This window comes from Hevea brasiliensis, chromosome 14 (assembly GCF_030052815.1).
Source record: "Hevea brasiliensis isolate MT/VB/25A 57/8 chromosome 14, ASM3005281v1, whole genome shotgun sequence".
Lineage (NCBI taxonomy): Eukaryota > Viridiplantae > Streptophyta > Magnoliopsida > Malpighiales > Euphorbiaceae > Hevea > Hevea brasiliensis.
Genome location: NC_079506.1, coordinates 6,194,582 through 6,214,915, shown reverse-complemented (window position 1 = coordinate 6,214,915; position 20,334 = coordinate 6,194,582). Strand labels below are relative to the sequence as shown.

At 29.1% G+C, this 20,334-nt stretch overlaps 1 protein-coding gene across 1 annotated transcript; it reads right to left on the bottom strand.

Moving 5' to 3' along the window:
- Window positions 1-7,181: 7,181 nt before the first annotated feature.
- Window positions 7,182-8,597, bottom strand: LOC131172541 (uncharacterized). Its single transcript, XM_058133524.1, has one exon. The coding sequence runs from the start codon at window positions 8,595-8,597 to the stop codon at window positions 7,182-7,184; it is 1,416 nt and encodes a 471-aa protein (XP_057989507.1).
- Window positions 8,598-20,334: the final 11,737 nt, after the last annotated feature.

Below are 20,334 nucleotides of genomic sequence, written 5' to 3'. Positions count from 1 at the left end.
CATCCCTATCCACACACACATTTATAATTGATATGAAATCTCAAAGGATTAGCTCACTTGTCACTGAATCCGTACACAACTCAAGCACATTGACTCACCCCTCGTCATGCATTAAATTTATAGAATATAAATTTAGTATTTATTCAATAGTATATAAATATTGTATTAACGTAATATATTAATATTAGTAAAAGAAATTTAATATTCTAATATTAATACATAAAATATTATTACTTATATAATATAAATTTAATATTTATTAAATATCACATAAACAGTACATTGATTCGATCTTATTTACACGTTAAATTTTTAATTCTCTGTTTTTATCTGATTTTAGATCGAAACAAAATACGAAAACCTTGAAAATGAAAAAAGAATTGTGTCGTATGTAACTCTAGGTCAGTACTCAATTTTACAATTTTATTCATCTTGCTTTGTGGCTACTGATATTGTTGATTTCCCTATGTAATTGCCATCTTTCTCTTTGTGGGTGTTGTCTTTATATTTCTACAAAAATTTATCTATTTATTTAGGATTACTGTTAATCAATTTTTAATGTGATCTTTTAAAAGACTATAACGCTTGTAATTGAGGGAACTACTCAAAAAGAAACTGATGAGATAACAAAACAATTTAGGAGTCTTGTGAAAAGGGATCTTATGTGAGATTTTAAGAAATTTATTTTATTTTGTAAGATTAAATTATAATTTTTTTAATGTTAATATTATTGAGTGTACATACCATGCGTAAAAAAGTAATCAGCAAAAAAAACTAAAATCAACTCCTCTCCTCTCTTTTTCTTTTTCCTTTTTCTTTTCTCTTTCATATCTCTTCTTTTTGACAGCTATGGCTACCTCTATATCAATTTCCTTTTTCTTTTATTATTTTATGTTAGTATTTTTTTTTTAACAATCGCTCAAATCTATATCGTTTTGGATCAAATATGTATCTATTTAAAGTAGATCTGAATTTTTCTCTTCAGATTTGTCTTTTAAAAATAGATTTGAAGTTCTCCTCATTATTATGATCCTATTTCTCCTCATTATTATGATTTTATTTTTCTCCTCTCAGTGAGATTTGTTTATTTATTTATTTTTTTCAACATTTGAATGAGTTATTTAGCAATTCAAAATACAGCATGAATCATTGATTTCTTTTGATTTGAGACTCAGGTATGAGTAATGCAGCTTGTTCCTCTATTGACGGTTGGTGTTTTCTTTGTTCATTCAAAATCAAAAAGGACTTGTTACTATCTGGAAAGTTATTCTACTCTATCCAGATCATATATAAATAGAATATTTTAATTATTTATATTTATATTTTTTCTTTTATAAAAATATTATATTATACTTATCTTATTATTCTTATTAAAAAAATGCCAAATTTATTAAGGGACAAATTGGCAATATTGACGAGTTAAGACAACATGCACCTACAAGACATGCTACTGCTATTACATAACTAATTCTAATTAAAATAATTACTCAATATACACAACTCCCATAGTTTAGCAATTTTTTACAAACTTGAATGTGGACAGCTAATCTTTACATGCAAGACTTGTTGGAAAAGTTTTAGGTGACCATCCACTATGCTCTTGGAAGCAAACACTTTTTGGCATTTTAATCATACATGCTTATATCCAATGGATGCCCTTGAACTATGGGCAGATATAGCAATATCATTATATGACTGTGTACAATTATTCCTTATATCTGTAACAGTTTCCAAGGAAACTAAAGCTAAGCAGAAAACAAAAGGTATATCAGCAGTAATACTTGTACTACTGGGCCACTACTGGAGTACTGGTCATAAAGTGAATTGAGAGATTTCACATACATTAACCTATAATACATATGTTAAAAAAAATAAAAGTAATTCTTAGATGTAACAACTTATTCATTGTTTATCTTGATTTTATCCAGCCAGCAAAGACATATCACTTGACCTACCAGGGTAGAGGTTTAAGTCGGTCAGTCTCACCTACCTAATGACTTTAAATAAATAAATAAATATATAAATATAAATATATATATATATACACACACACACAAACACATATACTAGACAAGATTTTAAATGCCCACAAGGATATTATTTGGTAGAAAAAAAAAAGCTTTATATTCCCTTAAATGCAGGACCTCTCGTACCTACCTATTACAAACCTTAAGACAACGTAGAATAGATTAATTATATCTATATTAACAATTTATTTTCTTGAATCTTATAGCGTAGAAAAGACTCAATACTAGCTTAGATTTTCCATTCATTTTGAAGAAGAAAAGAATAGTAAAAAAATTCATTTGAAATATGATAAAGTCATGAAATGAATATAAGGAAAAACTAATAATAAAATTATGGCTGAGCATAATTTAAAGAAGAAAAGAAAATAAATGGAAAATTCTAAAATTTATCAAAGAAAGGATAAAGACAAAGAAGTCTTGAACTTATTTGTATAATTTGATATTATACATTATATTCTATTGGGGAGTGTATATATATATATATATAATATTAAATGGACAGATCAATAGAGTTTTTTTATTAATTCCAGAAACCTAATCATGTAACTAAATTAATCATCTCATAACTCAAGAGTAAGTAATAAGCCAAAAGAAAAAAAATGTAGCCTTAATTTTGTTCATTATAGTAGCTATGTGCTAGCTACCGCATGTAACAAGAGAGTTCAATAATTCCTTCCTGACAAACATACATTTCTAAAATAAAATAAAATTGAACTATTAGATGACCCCTCTCTTATGAGTGGAATGACAAATGACACTCTACACCAATACTACTTAGGTTGACTATTTTTTTACAAAACCTAAGTAAAGCTATGATACAAAGAAAGTGTCGCACAAATTGACATTTTAGTATTCATAGGCTCCTATTTTTCCATATTCTCAACTAACTCTTCATGTTTCAACTTATCTACGTGTTTATGAAAATTTTGAAAAGCTAGTAAATGAGGCATTTTAAAAACTACATTTTATGTAAAGAAAAAGAAATTCATGGAAAAGCAACATCATCGAAAATGAAATAATCAAAATTAGCAAAGCAACAAGGGCAAGACTCAAACTTACAAACAATTGTCTTTCAAGTGCATGTATACTTACCACATGGGTAGCAACACTATAGAAATTCCCCACTGGAAGCTTCTAAAGCTCAACCTGTCTGAGCAATTGAAAACTAAAGAATCAATTAATTGACTTTATAAAGAGAATCACTACAATGCTCAGTAATGCTTAGTCCAACAAACTTCCAGAAATACAACCTTCAATAAATAATTTAATACTTATTGGGCTAATATACCTATTTTTAAAAATAAGAGAGACATACAGAGTTGCTCAAACTATACGGGAATTAAACTCATGAGCCATACTATGAAGTTGTGGGAGAGAATTGTGGAGCATCGACTACGTCATGATACTTCTATCTCTCTCAATCAATTTGGCTTTATGCCTGGTCATTCAACTATGGAAGCGATCTTTATCATTAGAAGTTTGATAGAGAAATATAGAGATGTGAAGAAAGATCTACACATCGTTTTTATTGATTTGGAGAAGGCTTATGATAGTGTTCCAAGAGATGTCTTATGGAATGTGTTTGAACAAAAAATGGTATCTATTAGGTACATACAAGTGTTGAAAGATATATATGAAGGAGCAACTACTATTGTGCGCACAGTGGGAGGGGACACGAGATTTTCCGATCTCAATAGGATTACACCAATGATCAGCTATAAGCCCTTACCTTTTTATATTAGTTTTAGATGAATTGACGAAACATATACAAGAGAGTATTCATTGGTGCATGATGTTTGCAAATGATATTGTTCTGATAAATTAGACGCGAGAAGGAGTCAATAGAAAGCTAGAGCTTTGGAGAAATACTCTAGAGTTAAAGGGCTTTAAGTTAAGTAGAACGAAGACAGAATACATGCATTGCAAATTCAGTGAAGGCCAAACTAGTGATAGGGAAGGAGTTAGTCTGGATGGAGTGGTACTGTCCCAAAGTAATCACTTTAAATATCTCGGCTCAGTCCTTCAAGTATATGGGGATGTGAGGAGGATGTTAGTCATAGGATTAAAGCCGGATGGTTGAAGTGGAGACGTGCCATGGGAGTTTTATGTGATCGCAAGATTTCCATTAAGTTGAAAGGAAAATTTTACCGTACAGCCATACGACCGGCTATATTATATGGTAGTGAGTGTTAGGCACTGAAGAAGTCGTATGCGTCTAAGATAAGAGTAGCAAAGATGAGAATGTTAAAGTGGATGAGTGGCCATACTAGACTAGATAAAGTCCATAATGAGAGTATTACAGAAAAGGTTGAAAAGGTAAAAGTGGTACCAATTGAGAATAAGTTGAGAGAAGTGAGATTGAGGTGGTTTGATCATGTAAAGCGTAGACATACGAAGACTCTAATTAGACAAATTGAGCCCATTATGTTTGTTAGAGGATAGAAAGAAGAAAAAGGACTAGATCTAAATTAACTTGGAGGAGAGTAGTACAATATGACCTAGAAGCATTTCACGTTTCTGAGACTTTAACCTAAAATCGTTTAGAGTGGAGAAAGTGAATCCATGTAGCCCACTTCAAATTTTTTGATAAATACTTAGTTGAGTTGAGTTGAGTTATTGGGCTAATAAGTTACCAATGAGTGAAAAAACAAAGCACAAGGAGTTGAATTCCTGGGATGTTGCGTGAAAGACCTGCTGAGATATAGAAAGGCAGGGCGTGAAATTGGAATGAAGAAGAGAGAGAAATTGAAGTAGCATTATTATAAGAAAGATTAATCAAAGATGTAGTCCAACAAAATAAATCACCAAGCCTAACTACCCAGCTCCACAACAGTAGGGAGCAAAACCAATAAACCAGACAGGCCAATAAACAAACAATTAAAAGACAATGAACAAACAGGTACAAAACTTCCAACTCTCAAACCAGGGGCCAAGATTTTCTGGCGTAACAGTCTAATTGAAACCACAAAGAAACACTTAAAAACCAGAAATTAAAAATGAAGCAAAACCATAACCTGTCTTAAGCCATTAACATAGATCTGATAGCCATCTCATTAAGATAAAAAATCAAGCACCTAGAAGGCAAGAACAGTAGACCAATTTTATCAAATAAACAAGAACATAAAACCACACAAAAGGCATAGCAACTTAACCCAAAACCATTAAAGAAAATAGAAATGAAAACAGAGAACAACAACACCCTAATGGTGATAATTTATTCTTGATAGAAAACCTAATTGCTGCAGTAGGAAGTGTATTTGAGAGTTTACCCAAATTGACATATAACTAAGAAAATTCATAGCATCATGTTTAAAAATCACAAATCACCCTAATGTATGCCAAGGGAGGCATCACACACAAGAAAGGGGAAAATGTAATTTGAAATCAAATAAAATCATATTTACCTATAATGTGTAGCTAAAGACTGAAGAAATCGTAGATGGATGAAAGTAGACGAACTCGTCAGTTAGCCCACGGTGCTATTTCACTCTAGCAATGTCGTCATCATCGGCTTGTGGAATGAGCGGAGAACATGCAAAGAGAAACGAGAGAGCGAGGAAGATAGATAGAGAGGAAGAGCGAGAAAGAGAGAGTGGAGGGACAGAGGGCGGGAAAAGGGGGGGGTGGTGGAGAGAGGGAAATAACGTGAAACTGTGAAAGGGGTGGCGCTCGCGCTGTTTAGGGGAGACGAAATTACAATTTGAAGGAGCTAAATTTCTCTAACGGATTATTAATCCGTTTGTATTATAATGAAAAATGGGAAATTTACACTAGTCCCTCAATTTTGATTAATATTACACTTTAATCTCTGTATTTTTAAAAATTAACATATTAGTCCTTGAGTTTTGTAAAAACGTGAGAAATGGAAGTCCTTTTAAAAATATAAATAATTTAGTCCCTGAATTTTTAATAATCAGAATAATTTAGTCCCTGAGTTTTTAACAATCAAAACAATTTAATCCTTCCGTCAAGAGACTAAAGTGTTATAATTTTAATATTACAATGACTAAATTATTATATATATTAAAAATGAGTGGATTAAAGTGTTAATTTTTGAAAATATGAAGACTAAAATATAATATTAGTCAAAACTGAGGAACTAAAGTGTTAATTTTTAAAAATTGAGAGATTAAAGTGTAATATTGACCAAAACTAGGAATGACATTATAAATTTTCTGTGAAAAAAATTGTATTGTTATATTAAGATAACAATTTTACTAACGGAAAGCTAAATACATCAGTATTTTCACAAATCGAATTTCAAACCGATTTAATTTTAGCTAGTGTATATATTGGAATTCAATGTTGGGATAAAAAATTACTTACGGAAATGTGTTTTCGTTAGTAAATTACGAACGGAAACAAATCAGTTAGTATTTTACAAACCGAATCAGTCGGTTTATAAAATCAGTCTGTAAATTGCTGATATCTTGTAGTCGTGGCGGAAACAGATGGCACGGCGTGCTGGTAAGGACCAAAGTGTTTTTCGCATTTTTAAGTGACGGAATTTTTATATTTCGCCACTGTGACTGAGGGAATGACTCCAGAATGACCCCCCATCCATAAATAGTTTTTTCTCCGACCCTTTTCTGGCATTTGGTGCCCTGCTCGATTTAACACTAATTTCCATCTACCACAAAGTATATAAGATACTTCTTTTTTCAATAATAACTAATTAATTTTATTAACATTGTACCTGACGGAAAAACATGAATTAGAAACACGAACACAACAACAAAGAAAGAGGTACGAAACCCACCCAACTCAAGAAAACAAACATGACAATAACAGCTCCCTAGAGGCAACATAGTCACTCTTCCTTATCTAACAGTCAAAAGCAATCACAATACCCAAAACACCCCAAAAAGAAAAATTGATATCCCCATTTAGTATATATATATATATATATATATATATATATATATATATATTGACGAGCAACTGAATTTTATTAAAATAAGGAGGGGAAAAACCACCAATTGCAGCACCAAGTAAAGGTAACTACAAGAGGTGATGAAAAAACCCCTCAAAAGAGAACTTGCAAACTAAGATAAGCTAAAGATACAACCTAAAACAAACCAAGACAGAACTACCCAATAAGCAAGGAAAAAGTTTAGTACATACATATTTATTGAACACTTATCATGCGTTACTTCAAGCCAGACGTGTAGGATTAGTTTGCTCGAAGTGGAAGCTGTAACAATTGACGCCAGAATAAACACCATCAACATGTTGCCTAATATCAAAACTCCCATCAGTAGAACGCCTGTCTCGCTGAGTGTAGGAGAAAGGAACATTACATGTGCCCCGTGTTGCCACATAATCAACTCTAACACTGCTCATTGATGGCACAACAACTTTATATGCAGCCTCTGCTTTTTTTGTTTCCTTGGTCGTTCTATTCCACTCCAACGAGTTGGTTACCTCAGCAGTGACTCCAATCTTTCCTTCAAATATGCATGGAAGACCAGTTTGGATGGTGGTTCTGACGCCTGTCATTATGGAGAGACTGTTGCTAAAAGTGTAAGAGCTAGTATCTTCATACAAAACCGTGATAGTATACTCTGATGCTTGTTTTGTATTATTACTAGCAGTGCCAGTGCCTGCTACGATAGGTCTCTCATCAAATATCCGAGCATCCTCCATGCGGTATACAACATCATAGAGGTGTCTTTCAAGAACAAGTTCTTGCACTTGCAATCTTGCTTCTGTGGTAATGGTGGAAACCGCAGCATTAAGACAATCTGTCTTTCCCTCGGTTGTAAGACGTTTACATAATCTCTCATTACCTGCATTGCGAAGAGCGATGGTATTATCGTTAACTTTGAGCGGCCAAAACAAAGTGTCAACGTTTGAGCCACTAGTGTCAGTAGAATCTACCCATATCCAACTAGGACTTAGTCTCCAAAACTTGCCATAAACTTTAGACGAGATGCGAATATGTCCGTCCGGATTATTGGTGACCTCGTAGGCCGTTGCCTCCTCATTGCCATCATCGGATGAGAATTGCAGGTACTCATGGCTCCCGAACCTGATAGCTTTGAGATACTTGCCATTGTCGCCTTTAAATGCTACATGCTTGGGCAATATCACTAATGTATCCCAATTGATAAAACTGAAATCATAGAAAGCATCTGAGGTACCTCTATCATTATCATCTACATAAAGGCGTGCAGGAGTCGATGCACTTATTCGCAGCCGCTTTCCGCTGTGAACGTGAATCAAGTGGAAGTAGCCATCACTATGCGAAATTGGCTCAAACAACGTACATGACCATTTGGATGTATCTGCCTCCGGTTGGTTGGAGCTGGCAAAAATCCGCATATCATTTGTGCTTGATCCTTGCCCACGCCGCGCCCAGTATTTATTGCCGCAACAAAATCGTAAGTGCACATACTTTCTGTCGATGTTTTTTCTCTCAAGCTCAATCTTGACGAATGGGCTAAAGATATCCTCTTCCCTACAGTTCACATAACCACGCGGCTCCTCGTTTTCAGTCATGTAATGTGCGTAGCGTCCTTTAAGAGATTTTGTAGTAATCACCGCGAACTGTGGAAGCTCAAGTGCCATATTGAATTGTCACTGTTCGCTTTCAAAAAAGGAAAACACCTTTGTTAATATTAAAGGTTCTTTGATGAGAAAGAAGTATGTATGCTTCCCTATTAAGTACTGCAATGCTTATTGATTCATTTATAGTGGCTGGAATAGGAAATGGTTTTGGGATAAGGTTGCAATGGAGTTCAGAAAACAAACAGGAAACTCGTTTTAGAACGCAATAAAAAAAAAAAAAAAAAAAAAAAAAAAACCTTTTTGTTTTATTTATAATAAAACAAATAAAACATTGTCATTAATAATAATAATAATAAAATAAAATACCTGACTCTATTTACATATCTAATTTTGAGTTTTAGTAACATTTATCAAGATTACACTTTTTTCTTTATAATTAACCATTAGATAATTTATTTTTTAATCCATCAGATAATGTTTATCTTCATTATATTTGTGTAATTCTATTGGCCACAATTTTATACAAACCCAATATCAAACACTTATAATCCCTTTTAAACACCACTATATGAGAATTTTATTAAACTCCAAATACCATATATAGAGTTTTTTTTTTTAATTTTATGATATTTTTATTTTATTTAAGATATATTAATTTTCAATCTATTAAGTTAAATTCTTTATTAATTTTTAATAATATTATTATTACATAACAAGAATTTATTTTTAATATTAAATAATAATAGTATAATATAGTAGACAATCTTTTACTAAAAAAGACAATTTTTTTTATAATTATTTTTAAATATTAAGATGAGAATGTAGACTTGTAGGAATAATTTTTTTTCCCTTTTTATATTAACTATGATGATAAAAAAAATTAATAAAAATCATTTTAACAACAAAATTTAAGTTATTTTTGTTGAATAATACGGTAAACAGCTTTTCAAAATAAAATTTTGAATACTTATTTTAAGTAATTTTTTTTTAGATGAATATAAGTTCAAAAAATTTCCTCAGTAAGGTAGGAAAGTTAAAAAAAAAAAAAAATTCTATTTTCATTTTATTTTCTAACTCTTTTTTTTTTAATTTATTTCACTTTTTTTAGGAAATTTTATTTTAGACTTAGACTTCTATTCAAATAAAAATTTGTAAATATTTCATTATTCATAAAAAAAAATAATAAAATTTTCTATTTCAAGAAAAAAAATATTTATCTGTTTATCAAAACTTTTAGCCTTTTGTTTAATTTCATGTTTTAGAATATATTTATATTACTTTCAAATTACAATAGAATTATATTATAAAATAAACTTCAATCTTATTTAAACATTAATTTTTAATTCTCTGTCTTTATCTAGTTTTAGATCGAAACAAAATATGAAAACCTTGAAAATAAAAAAAGAATTGTGCAGTTGTATGCAATTCTAGGTCAGTATTCAATTTTACAAGTTTTTGCATCTTGCTTTGTAGGTACTGATATTGTTGATTTCCCTATGTAGTTGTCAACTTTCTCTTTGTGGGTATTGTTTTTATATTTTCTACAAAAATTTATCTATTTATTCAGGATTATTGTTAATCAATTTTAAATATGATCTTTTAAAAGACTATAACGCTTGTAATTGAGAGAATTACTAAAAAAGAAACTGATGAGATATCAAAACAATTTAGGAGTATTGCGAAAAGGGTTCTTATGTGGCATTTTAAGAAATTTATTTTATTTTGTAAGATTAAATCATAATTTTTTTAATATTAATATTATCGAGTGTAGATACCATGGGTAAAGAAGTAATCAGAGAAAAAAAAGCTAAAATCAACCCTTCTCTTGTCCTCTTTTTTCTCTCTCTCTCTTTTATCTCTTTTTTTGAAATAGCTACCTTTATCAATTTCTTTTTCTTTTATCTTTTTTTTTTTAATAATCTTATAAATTTATATCCGTTTGGACTAGATTTGAATTTTTCTCTTTAGATTTGTGTTCTTTAAAAACAAATATGAGATTTTCTCTCTAATATTGGATTTTGTTTCTCCTTATTATTGTGATTTTATTTTTCTTCTTTCGGTGAGATTTATTTATTTATTTTTTTCAATATTCAAATGGATTATTTGACAATTCGAAATGCAGTATAGATTATTGATTTCTTTTAGTTGGAGACTCATGTATGGGTAAAGCTCTTCTATGAATAGAGTATGATAGTGTGGCCTATTCCTCCATTGACTGTTGGCGGTTTAGGATTAATTACTATTCGGAAAGCTATTCTACTCTATCTAGATCATATATAAACAGAATATTTTAATAATTTATATTTATATTTTTTATGAAAATATTATACTGTATTTATTTTATTATTTTTATTAATAAAATGTTAAATTTTCTCCTCTTAAAAAAAAAAAGGCGCGCTAAGCATAACGCTTACTGGTGCATAATTTATAATAATAATAATTTAACAATTGAAATAATATCTGCAAATCATAATTTCCGGGTCTTTTACATTTTTATTGCTCTTTGAAAGCAATTAATATTATCGGGATCTTTTATGATTATTTATTGTATTTTAAGTCTTAATTAATTTTTATCAATGCCCAAGAAACCTATAACAAATTATAAAAGCTGGATGCACGGGTGTATACTGGTTAGACAGCCATATGTCTGTCCAGTATATGTCTATCAGGCACGACATTATTGTTATTATAAATTATTGCATGGAGAAACTCTCTCTCTCTCTCTCTCTCTCTCTCTCTCTCTCTCTCTCTCTCTCTCTCTCTCTCTCTCTCTCTCTCTCTCTCTCTCTCTCTCTCTCAGTTTCCTTTCATGTGAATGAATCACCTCCACTGGAAGTCCTCTACTGAATTAATCGAATTGATAGCATTGAAAACTCCTTTTTTGTAAAGAAAAAAAAATTGATTTAACTGGTAAATATTTAAATAATTTAATAGGTAAGCTGATCTATGGATATTCTTCTCTCTCTCTCTCTCTCTCTCTCTCTCTCTCTCTCTCTCTCTCTCTGTTTCCTTTAATGTGAATGAATTACCTCCACTGGAAGTCCTCTACTGAATTAATCGAATTGATAGCATTGAAAACTCTCAGTTTCCTTTAATATTTATATTTTTTTATGAAAATATTATACTGTATTTATCTTATTATTTTTATTAATAAAATGTTAAATTTTCTCCTCTTAAAAAAAAAAGCAATAAGTAGCAATCATAATTTTTCAGAAAATTTATAATAGATAAGTCACTAAAATTTGAGTGGTTGTAGATAAGTTTCCAAAATAATAATAATCTTACTATTATTTTTGTGTACAACGTTTACTGATAAATCTGTTGTTTCTATTTCTTGACAAATTCCGCTCTCTTTCTCTATCTATTCTATTTTTGTTTGTCTGCAGCACTATTGTTATTTTCTCATGCCCTCTCTTTCTTCCAAATCAACATCACTAGCCCCTTTGAGTCAATAAATAAGAGTACGTAGCCTCTAAAACTATATATAAAAAAAAAGCAATCAGTAGCAATTATAATTTTTTAAAAATTTATAATAGATAAGTCACTAAAATTTGAGTGTTTGTAGATAAGTCACCAAAATAATAATAATCTTATTATTATTTTTGTGTACAACGTTTGCTGATCAATCTGTTGTTTCTATTTCTTGGCACTGATGTTTTTGGTGCAATTAATGAATTATTGGCACATGTGAATGTATAAATAAAATAATAAAAATTAATTAATTTTAATTTAATGATAAATTGATTTTGCTTTGTGAGGCACTGATGTTTTTGGTGCAATTAATGAATTTTCAAATTAAGAGAAGGAAAGGACAAAACATATGGCCCCATGTATTTATGAGGCATTACGGGTGAAGAAAAATTCAATACATACTGAATTATTTGAGGGAGACAGAAACAAATCTAAATGGTATGATAGACACGTGATAGGACCTAATGACTTTAAATTACTTATCCTAAACTTAGAATTATTGTATGAAAATACTATAATTGACTAAAATCCTTTCTCTTTAAATTTGAATAAGATAAAATCAATCAACTTTCCTTGAAAATTTAAATTTTACCAAACTTCAAACATTTATTTGGCCATCAATTACAAATAACTTTAAGAGTTATTAACATAAGTTTTCAATGGCAAAGAAAAATCGAAGTAAACTTCAGAGTTATTAATTAACACAAGGTGTTAATTTTCTTGATAGGCCAGGTTTCCCTTACCATCATCATTAAACATTTTTAATGAAATATAAAATTTGGCAGTTTCAATTCATATTTCTAAATATTATTTTGTTATTAATTTTCTATTAATTACAATCTTGAAAATGATTCCAATGCAATTAAAATAAAATTTATTGTTTACTTATGCTTTTGTGGTATTGAATCTCACATCTAGCATGTGTACCGTTAGTGATCAGTTAATAGAGACAGTTCATATGACATAGTTTCAAAGGACTGAAGGAAGAGAGACTGACTTTTTAATCCAAAATTTACATAGTTCCTACATGACAAATAAATAATACAAATGCTTTACCAATTAAATTATTAAGATCAAGTGAGGTAACTTGAAAAGAAATTAAATAAAGAGGTAATCTAATGAATTAATTGTGAAAAAACAAGTGCTTGTACGATACATATAGTTTTTTTTTTCAATTTTTAAAATAATTTTATAAATTAATATAATCGTATTTGTTTATTTTATTTAAGGTCTTGAATTTAAAATTTTCTTTATTTAATCATACTTTTTATATCTTGCACTTTTTTTTCTTTATTTTTCTTGTTACTCATCCAACCCAATATTAGCATAATTGTTCTTATATTATTGGGATCCATGCATATATTTAATAGGTGGACTAATCATAAATTATGTGTTTTAATTTATGATAGATCAAGTTTAGACAAGAAAAATCAATAGTCAAATATAAGCTTTGTAATTTTTAAACAAGTGATTATATTTTGAGAATACTATAGACACCTTTTTTATATAATCTAATAAATTAATTATGAAAAAACAACTGCTTGTACGATACATATAGTTTTTTTTTTAATTTTTAAAATAATTTTATAAATTAATATAATCGTATTTGTTTATTTTATTTAAGGTCTTGAATTTAAATTTTTCTTTATTTAATCATACTTTTTTTATCTTGCACTTTTTTTTCTTTATTTTTCCTGTTACTCATCCAACCCAATATTAGCATAATTGTTCTTATATTATTGGGATCCATGCATATATTTAATAAGTGGACTAATCATAAATTATGTGTTTTAATTTATGATAGATCAAGTATAGACAAGAAAAATCAATAGTCAAATATAAGCTTTGTAATTTTTAAACAAGTGATTATATATTGAGAATACTTTAGACACCTTTTTTATAGAGGGATTGAGGGTGTGAAAACTTAAACCAGACATTTGTTAGGTTTTAGCTATTGGACTAAACTAGATTAGACTATTGGACTAGACTAGATTAGACTATGGAAAACCTTGAAAATGAGAATAAAAGAAGGAAGGTTTTACAACTAGATTTTTTTTAATCACATAATTCAGGGTAATAGTAGAGATTTAAAGCTATAGGTTTCAAATCCAAATATCTTATATACGCACATATACATAAAAGGTTATTAATTTTGCTTTGTGAGGCACTGATATTATCAGCGCAATCAATGAATTTTCAATTTAAGAGAAGAGAAAAAGAAAAAGTATTTGATCCAATGAGGAAATTTTATTTAAACTCAGTTTATCATGAATTTAATACATAAATATGTAAGATTTATATTGATAAGTGCATAATTTATTAATTTTACTCCCATTACATTTAGTGTTTCTAGTGTGTTTTTATGAATAATTCAGTTGATTAAAGTATATTTATCATTTAGGCATATTTTTAGATAGTTGTTGTAATAATTGTGTTAAATGGAGATATTTTCAGCATTTGACATTTGCTGTATTTTTTAGGTGTTTCTAAAGTTGTGAGTCTCCAAATTGAGTGCTGTTTAATCCATTGAAAAGCTAAGATAGAGCACTACAAATGATAAAGAGAGACCAAAGCCCAAATCAGTCTCCAAGGTTGACAAAATAAGCTATGGATCTATTACAAAAGCACAGACTTGATATGTCATGATCAGTTTCAGTATTTATTTTGTATCTGGAGTTTTAGACGTCCAAATGAAGCAAGCCCAAGCCCAAGCCCAATTGAACCTTAAGAGCTACCTCTACAACTTCTATGAAGGGCTAGAAGCAAGATAAGGCCATTTTAATTGTCAAAAATGGCAATGAAGTCGTCACTATGGCCTGGACCGTTTATCTGAACCAGTCCTGATTTTTGGGCCATAACTTGGGTTGTAGACCTCAGATTTGGGCGAATGAGTACCCATTGGAAAGCTAAGAAATAGGGCTGCAACTTTCCTGAAGAGGGCAGAGACAGATTCGAAAAGGAAGTCACTAAAAATCGGCCTTAATTTTAGAGACGTGAATGCAGGCTGAAAATCTGTCTTTTGAATTTCAAAATTTTTCCTAGTTTGGTTCCTATCTTTGGGATTAGGTTTTTTATTATAAATGCGTCTTTGGGCAGCAACTAAAACACATCCAATTTAAACCTTCGTTCTCCATAGAAGACCTTCGTTCTCCATTCTCTTTTTAGATTTATTCTTTATCTTTCTTTATTTTTCTATAAGCCATGAACATGAGTGGCTAAGTTTTTAATTCAGTTCAAGGGATTCAAGTTCTTTTGCATGATTTGTGAGATCAGGTTCTTAATTTAATTTATGTCTTTTTGAATATCTATTGTTTTCTGATTTCTTTGTCTTTGATCTATTGAATGATTTGCTAAAAAGGCCTATTAGTTAATTGAGATCAATTGCTAGTTCATCTTCATAATCCGTAATTGTTGTGTAAGATTGAACATGAGTAGTAATTAGGTTTTATTGATTATGATCCTAGTTTTCGATAATAACCTAAGGAAACAATAGGGTGAATTAAATAATTTATGCTTTATAAATTGTTGTTCAGCTTAACTACTTCCTATTCTTAAAGCAGTTATTAATTTGATGAGGATTGCTTAATACCAATTCAGTTAATAATTAGAGTCAATAAGAGTGTTAGGCTCGAATTGATCAGTATAGGGAAGTTAGGGATTTTACCTCGCTGTTTGGTAAATCTACGTTAAGTATTCAATAAAAGATAATTGTATTTCTTTTGTCTATGATCGAATCAATGTATTGGAATGCAAATTACCTTGGACTGAAATTTGTTTAATTTGAGAGTTTCTTATTTAATTTTAGATCTTAATTTTGGATTTTTGATTTCTTCTTTGGATTGCGAATTACCCCCCCCCCCCCCAACCTTTGTTTCTTTTTTCCAGTACACAAGTGTATGAAATTTAATAATTCAGTCTCTATGGTTCGACCTGGATTTACCACTTACTGCAGAAAATATTTCATAATTGGTGATTTCAGTTAATTTAATTTCTGGTGGATTCGACAATCATCATATATATTTAATAAGTATATTCTACTATATATTATGTATTCTGAATTTCTAATAGGTTAGGTGTAAATAATAAACTTGATTTAGAATAGAAACTCTCTCTCAGAGTTTCTTTCCATGTGAAGTGCCTCAACCGGACTAATCCAATTAATAACATTGAAAACTCCATTTTTTCCATTTTCGTGGAGTTTTTTTTAATAGAATTTATTTTTTACACAGTTTATCTTTCTTTTTATTAATATTATTTTATTTTTTTTTGAAAATATATCAATTAATTTCAAATTATTATTAATTAATAAATGTAATCTCTCAAACCACAATAGCGATTAAGATTAAGTGTTCCATAAAAAAAAAAAAAGTTTGAAACATCAAAACAATTCAGTAGCAAATTATAAAAATCTTCCCCCCGACAACTATCAAGTTATTTTATTTGTTTTATTTAATTTATTTAATTTTAGGTGGGCAATTTTTGAGCGTTGGCCTCCTTGATAATAAATTTATAAGGTTAGATGAGATGACTTGAAAAGTCTTGGTCTCCTTTCCACATGTGAATGTAAATGTATAAAAATAATAAAAATGAACTAATTTTAATTTAATGATAATTTGATGTTGCATTGTGAGTTACTGATATTCCAGTGTAACCAATGAATTTTAAAGAATTTTCAATTTAAAAGAGAGAAAGGACAAAATATATGGCCCCATACATTTATAAGGTACTGCGCATGAAGAAAAGTTCAATACATATTGAATTATTGGAGGGAGAAAAAAAAAATTAAATGATATGACAGACACTTGACAAGAACTAATGACTTTGGAGCACTCATGCCCTAAACTTAGAATTATTGCATGGAGAAACTCTCTCTCTTTCTCTCTCTCTCAGTTTCCTTTCATGTGAATGAATCAGCTCCACTAGAAGTCCTCTACTGAATTAATCGAATTGATAGCATTGAAAACTCTCTTTTTTGTAAAGAAAAAAAAAATTGATCTAACTGGTAAATATTTAAATAATTTAATAGGTAAGCTGATCTATGGATATTCTTTTCTCTCTCTCTCTCTCTCTCTCTCTCTCTCTCTCAGTTTCCTTTCATGTGAATGAATCACCTCCACTGGAAGTCCTCTACTGAATTAATCGAATTGATAGCATTGAAAACTCCTTTTTTGTAAAGGAAAAAAAAATTGATTTAACTGGTAAATATTTGAATAATTTAATAGGTAAGCTGATCTATGGATATTCTTCATGAAAAGAAAAAATAAAAATAAAAAATAATTATTATCATTTGCTTTTAATAAACTCAAGGTAAAAAAATACAAGATGACTCCATTTTACGTTTCTTGAAAGTGATGGACATAATGCCAATATCAGTTTCTCCAAAAGATAAATATAAACCTATGTTTTAGATGTGCAAATTTTTTATTGGTATTCAAAAATTGTCCACTACAAATTAAAAAAAAATGTTAACAAAACTCACTGGTAAATTGGATAAATTGATTAAATATTAAAAGAATATATTTTTGGTATACAAGCTAATATACTAAATTTGATTTATAAAAATTATGTTTATTAATATAATATACTAATATTATTTAACTTATACAAATTTATTAATTATAATATATATTTTTTTTAATTGTGAGATAAACACATAGAGTTAGAGACAAGATACATTTCATATTAAAATTATGTCAATTTTATCAAGACGCGTTAACTTATGTAAGTTCTCTACACATAGAGATAACAATGGATAGTGTAATACAAAAATTACCTTGCTTGATTTCCCTATGTAGTTGTTATCTTTCTCTTTGTGGGTGTTGTTTTTATATTTTCTACAAAAATTTATCTATTTATTTAGGATTACTATTAATCAATTTTAAATACGATCTTCTAAAAGACTATAACGCTTGTAATTGACAAAACTACATAAAAAAAACTGATGAGATATCAAAACAATTTAGGAGTCTTGCGAAAAGGGATCGTATGTGGCATTTTAAGAAATTTATTTTATTTTGTAAGATTAAATCATAATTTTTTTTAATATTAATATTATTGAGTGTAGATACCATAGGTAAAGAAGTAATTGGCAGCAATCATAATTTTTCCAAAAATTTGTAATAGATAAGTCACCAAAATTTGAGTGGCTGTAAATAAGTCAAGGTCAATATTATTATTTTTGTGTACAACCTTTACTGATCAATCTGTTGTTTCTATTTCTCGGCAAATTCCTCTCTCTTTCTCCATCTATTCTATTTTTGTTTGTCTGCAGCACTGTTGTTTTGTTTCTCATGCCCTCTCTCTCTTCCAAATTAACACTACTAGCTCCTTTGAGTCAATAAATAGGGGTACGTAGTCTCTAAAGCTCTGTGTATAGTCCCGCGTAACTTAATGGCATAAGACACTTTTCGAATCTGGTCAGATCAGGATTTGAGGTTCCCCCTCCCCCTTTCCTCCTATTCCTTGACCGAAAAAAAAAAAAAAGTCTCTAAAGCTATAAAGTCCTAAAATGAAACTCTACTAAAGGCTCAATTAAAAAAAATAATAAAATAAAAACACTATGACATATCCTAACCAAACTAAGTTTACTTGAGAATTTTTCTATTTGAATTCATTTTAATTTATTCTTTGTTTTACAATTTAATTACTTGGTAAGGGGAAAATATAAATATATATATATATATATATATATATATATATATATATATATATATATATATATATATTTTTTTTATATTTAATGAGAAATATAAAAATAGTTATCAATTTATCATCCTTTCAATTATCTATAAAAATAGGTCAGCAATTTTTAAAAGACTATAACGCTTGTAATTGAGAGAACTACTAAAAAAAAAACTGATGAGATATCAAAAGATTATAACGCTTGTAGTCAGTGGGTAAAGAAGCAATCAGTTGTACTAATAATTTTTACAAAAATTTGTATTAGTTAAGTCACAAAAATTTGAGTGGTTGCAGGTAAGTCAAGGTGAATAGTATTATTTTTGTGTACAACGTATACTGATCAATCTGTTGTTTCTATTTCTTAGCAAATTCCTCTCTCTTTCTCCATCTATTCTATTTTTATTTGTCTGTAGCACTATTGTTCTGTTTCTCATGCCCTCTCTGTCTTCCAAATCAACACCACTAGCCCCTTTGGGTCAATAAATGGGGGTACGTAGTCTCTAAGGGGTCGTAAAATGAAACTTTGGTAAATATCATCCCTTCAATTATCTATAAAAATAGATCGGCAATTTTTGAGTCTTGACCTCCTTAGTCCTTAGTATGAAAGAATAGATTGATAAGGTCAGGTGAGATGATTTGAAAAGTCTTCGTCTCCTTTCCACATGTGAATGTATAAATAAAAATAATAAAAATTAATTAATTTTAATTTAATGATAAATTGATTTTGCATTGTGAGGTACTGATATTTTTAATGCAATCAATGAATTTTCAATTTAAGAAAAGGAAATGACAAAACATATGACCCTATATATTTGTAAGGTACTATGCGTGAAGAAAAATTCAATACACACTGAATTATTTGAGGGAGAAAGAAACAAATCTAAATGGTATGATAAACACTTGACAAGATTAGAGCACTCATGTTCTAGACTTAAAATTATTGTATGGAGTTACTGTTTTTGCAACCAACTCAAATCGTCTTCTCCTTATGTTTAAATACATAAAATCTATGAACTTTGCTTTAAAAATTAAGTTTTACCACACTCCAAATATTTATTTAGGCCATTAATTGCAAACAACTTTAGAGTTATTAACATAGGTTTTCAATGGAAAAGAAAATCAAAGTAAACTTTAGAGTTATTAAATAAAACAAGATGTTAATTTTCTTGATAGGCCAGGTTTCCCTTACCATCTTCATTAAACATTTTTATGAAATATAGAATTTGGCAGTTTCAATTCACATTTCTTAATATTATTTTCTTATTAATTTTCTATTAATTTAAGATGATTTCAATACAAGTAAAATAAAATTTATTGTTTACTTATATGTATAGTTCCTGCATGAAAAATAAATAATACGAATGCTTTACCAATTAAATTATTAGGATTAAGTGAGGTAACTTGAAAAGAAATTAAATAAAGAGATAATTTAATAAATTAATTGTCAAAAAAAAAGTGCTTGTATGATGCATAAATAGTTTTTTTTTTTAATTTTAAAATAATTTTATAAATTAATATAATTGTAAACATAAAATAATTATTTGTTTATTTTATTTAAGGTCTTGAAATTAAATTTTGCAAAGACTCAATAAGAATTGTTCTATTTAAATTCATTTTATTATTTGTTTAACAACTCTGCCTAAGT

What these genes read in the sequence shown, in the direction of transcription:
- LOC131172541 (XM_058133524.1), bottom strand. Translation starts at nt 8,597, where the DNA reads ATGGCACTTGAGCTTCCACAGTTCGCGGTGATTACTACAAAATCTCTT.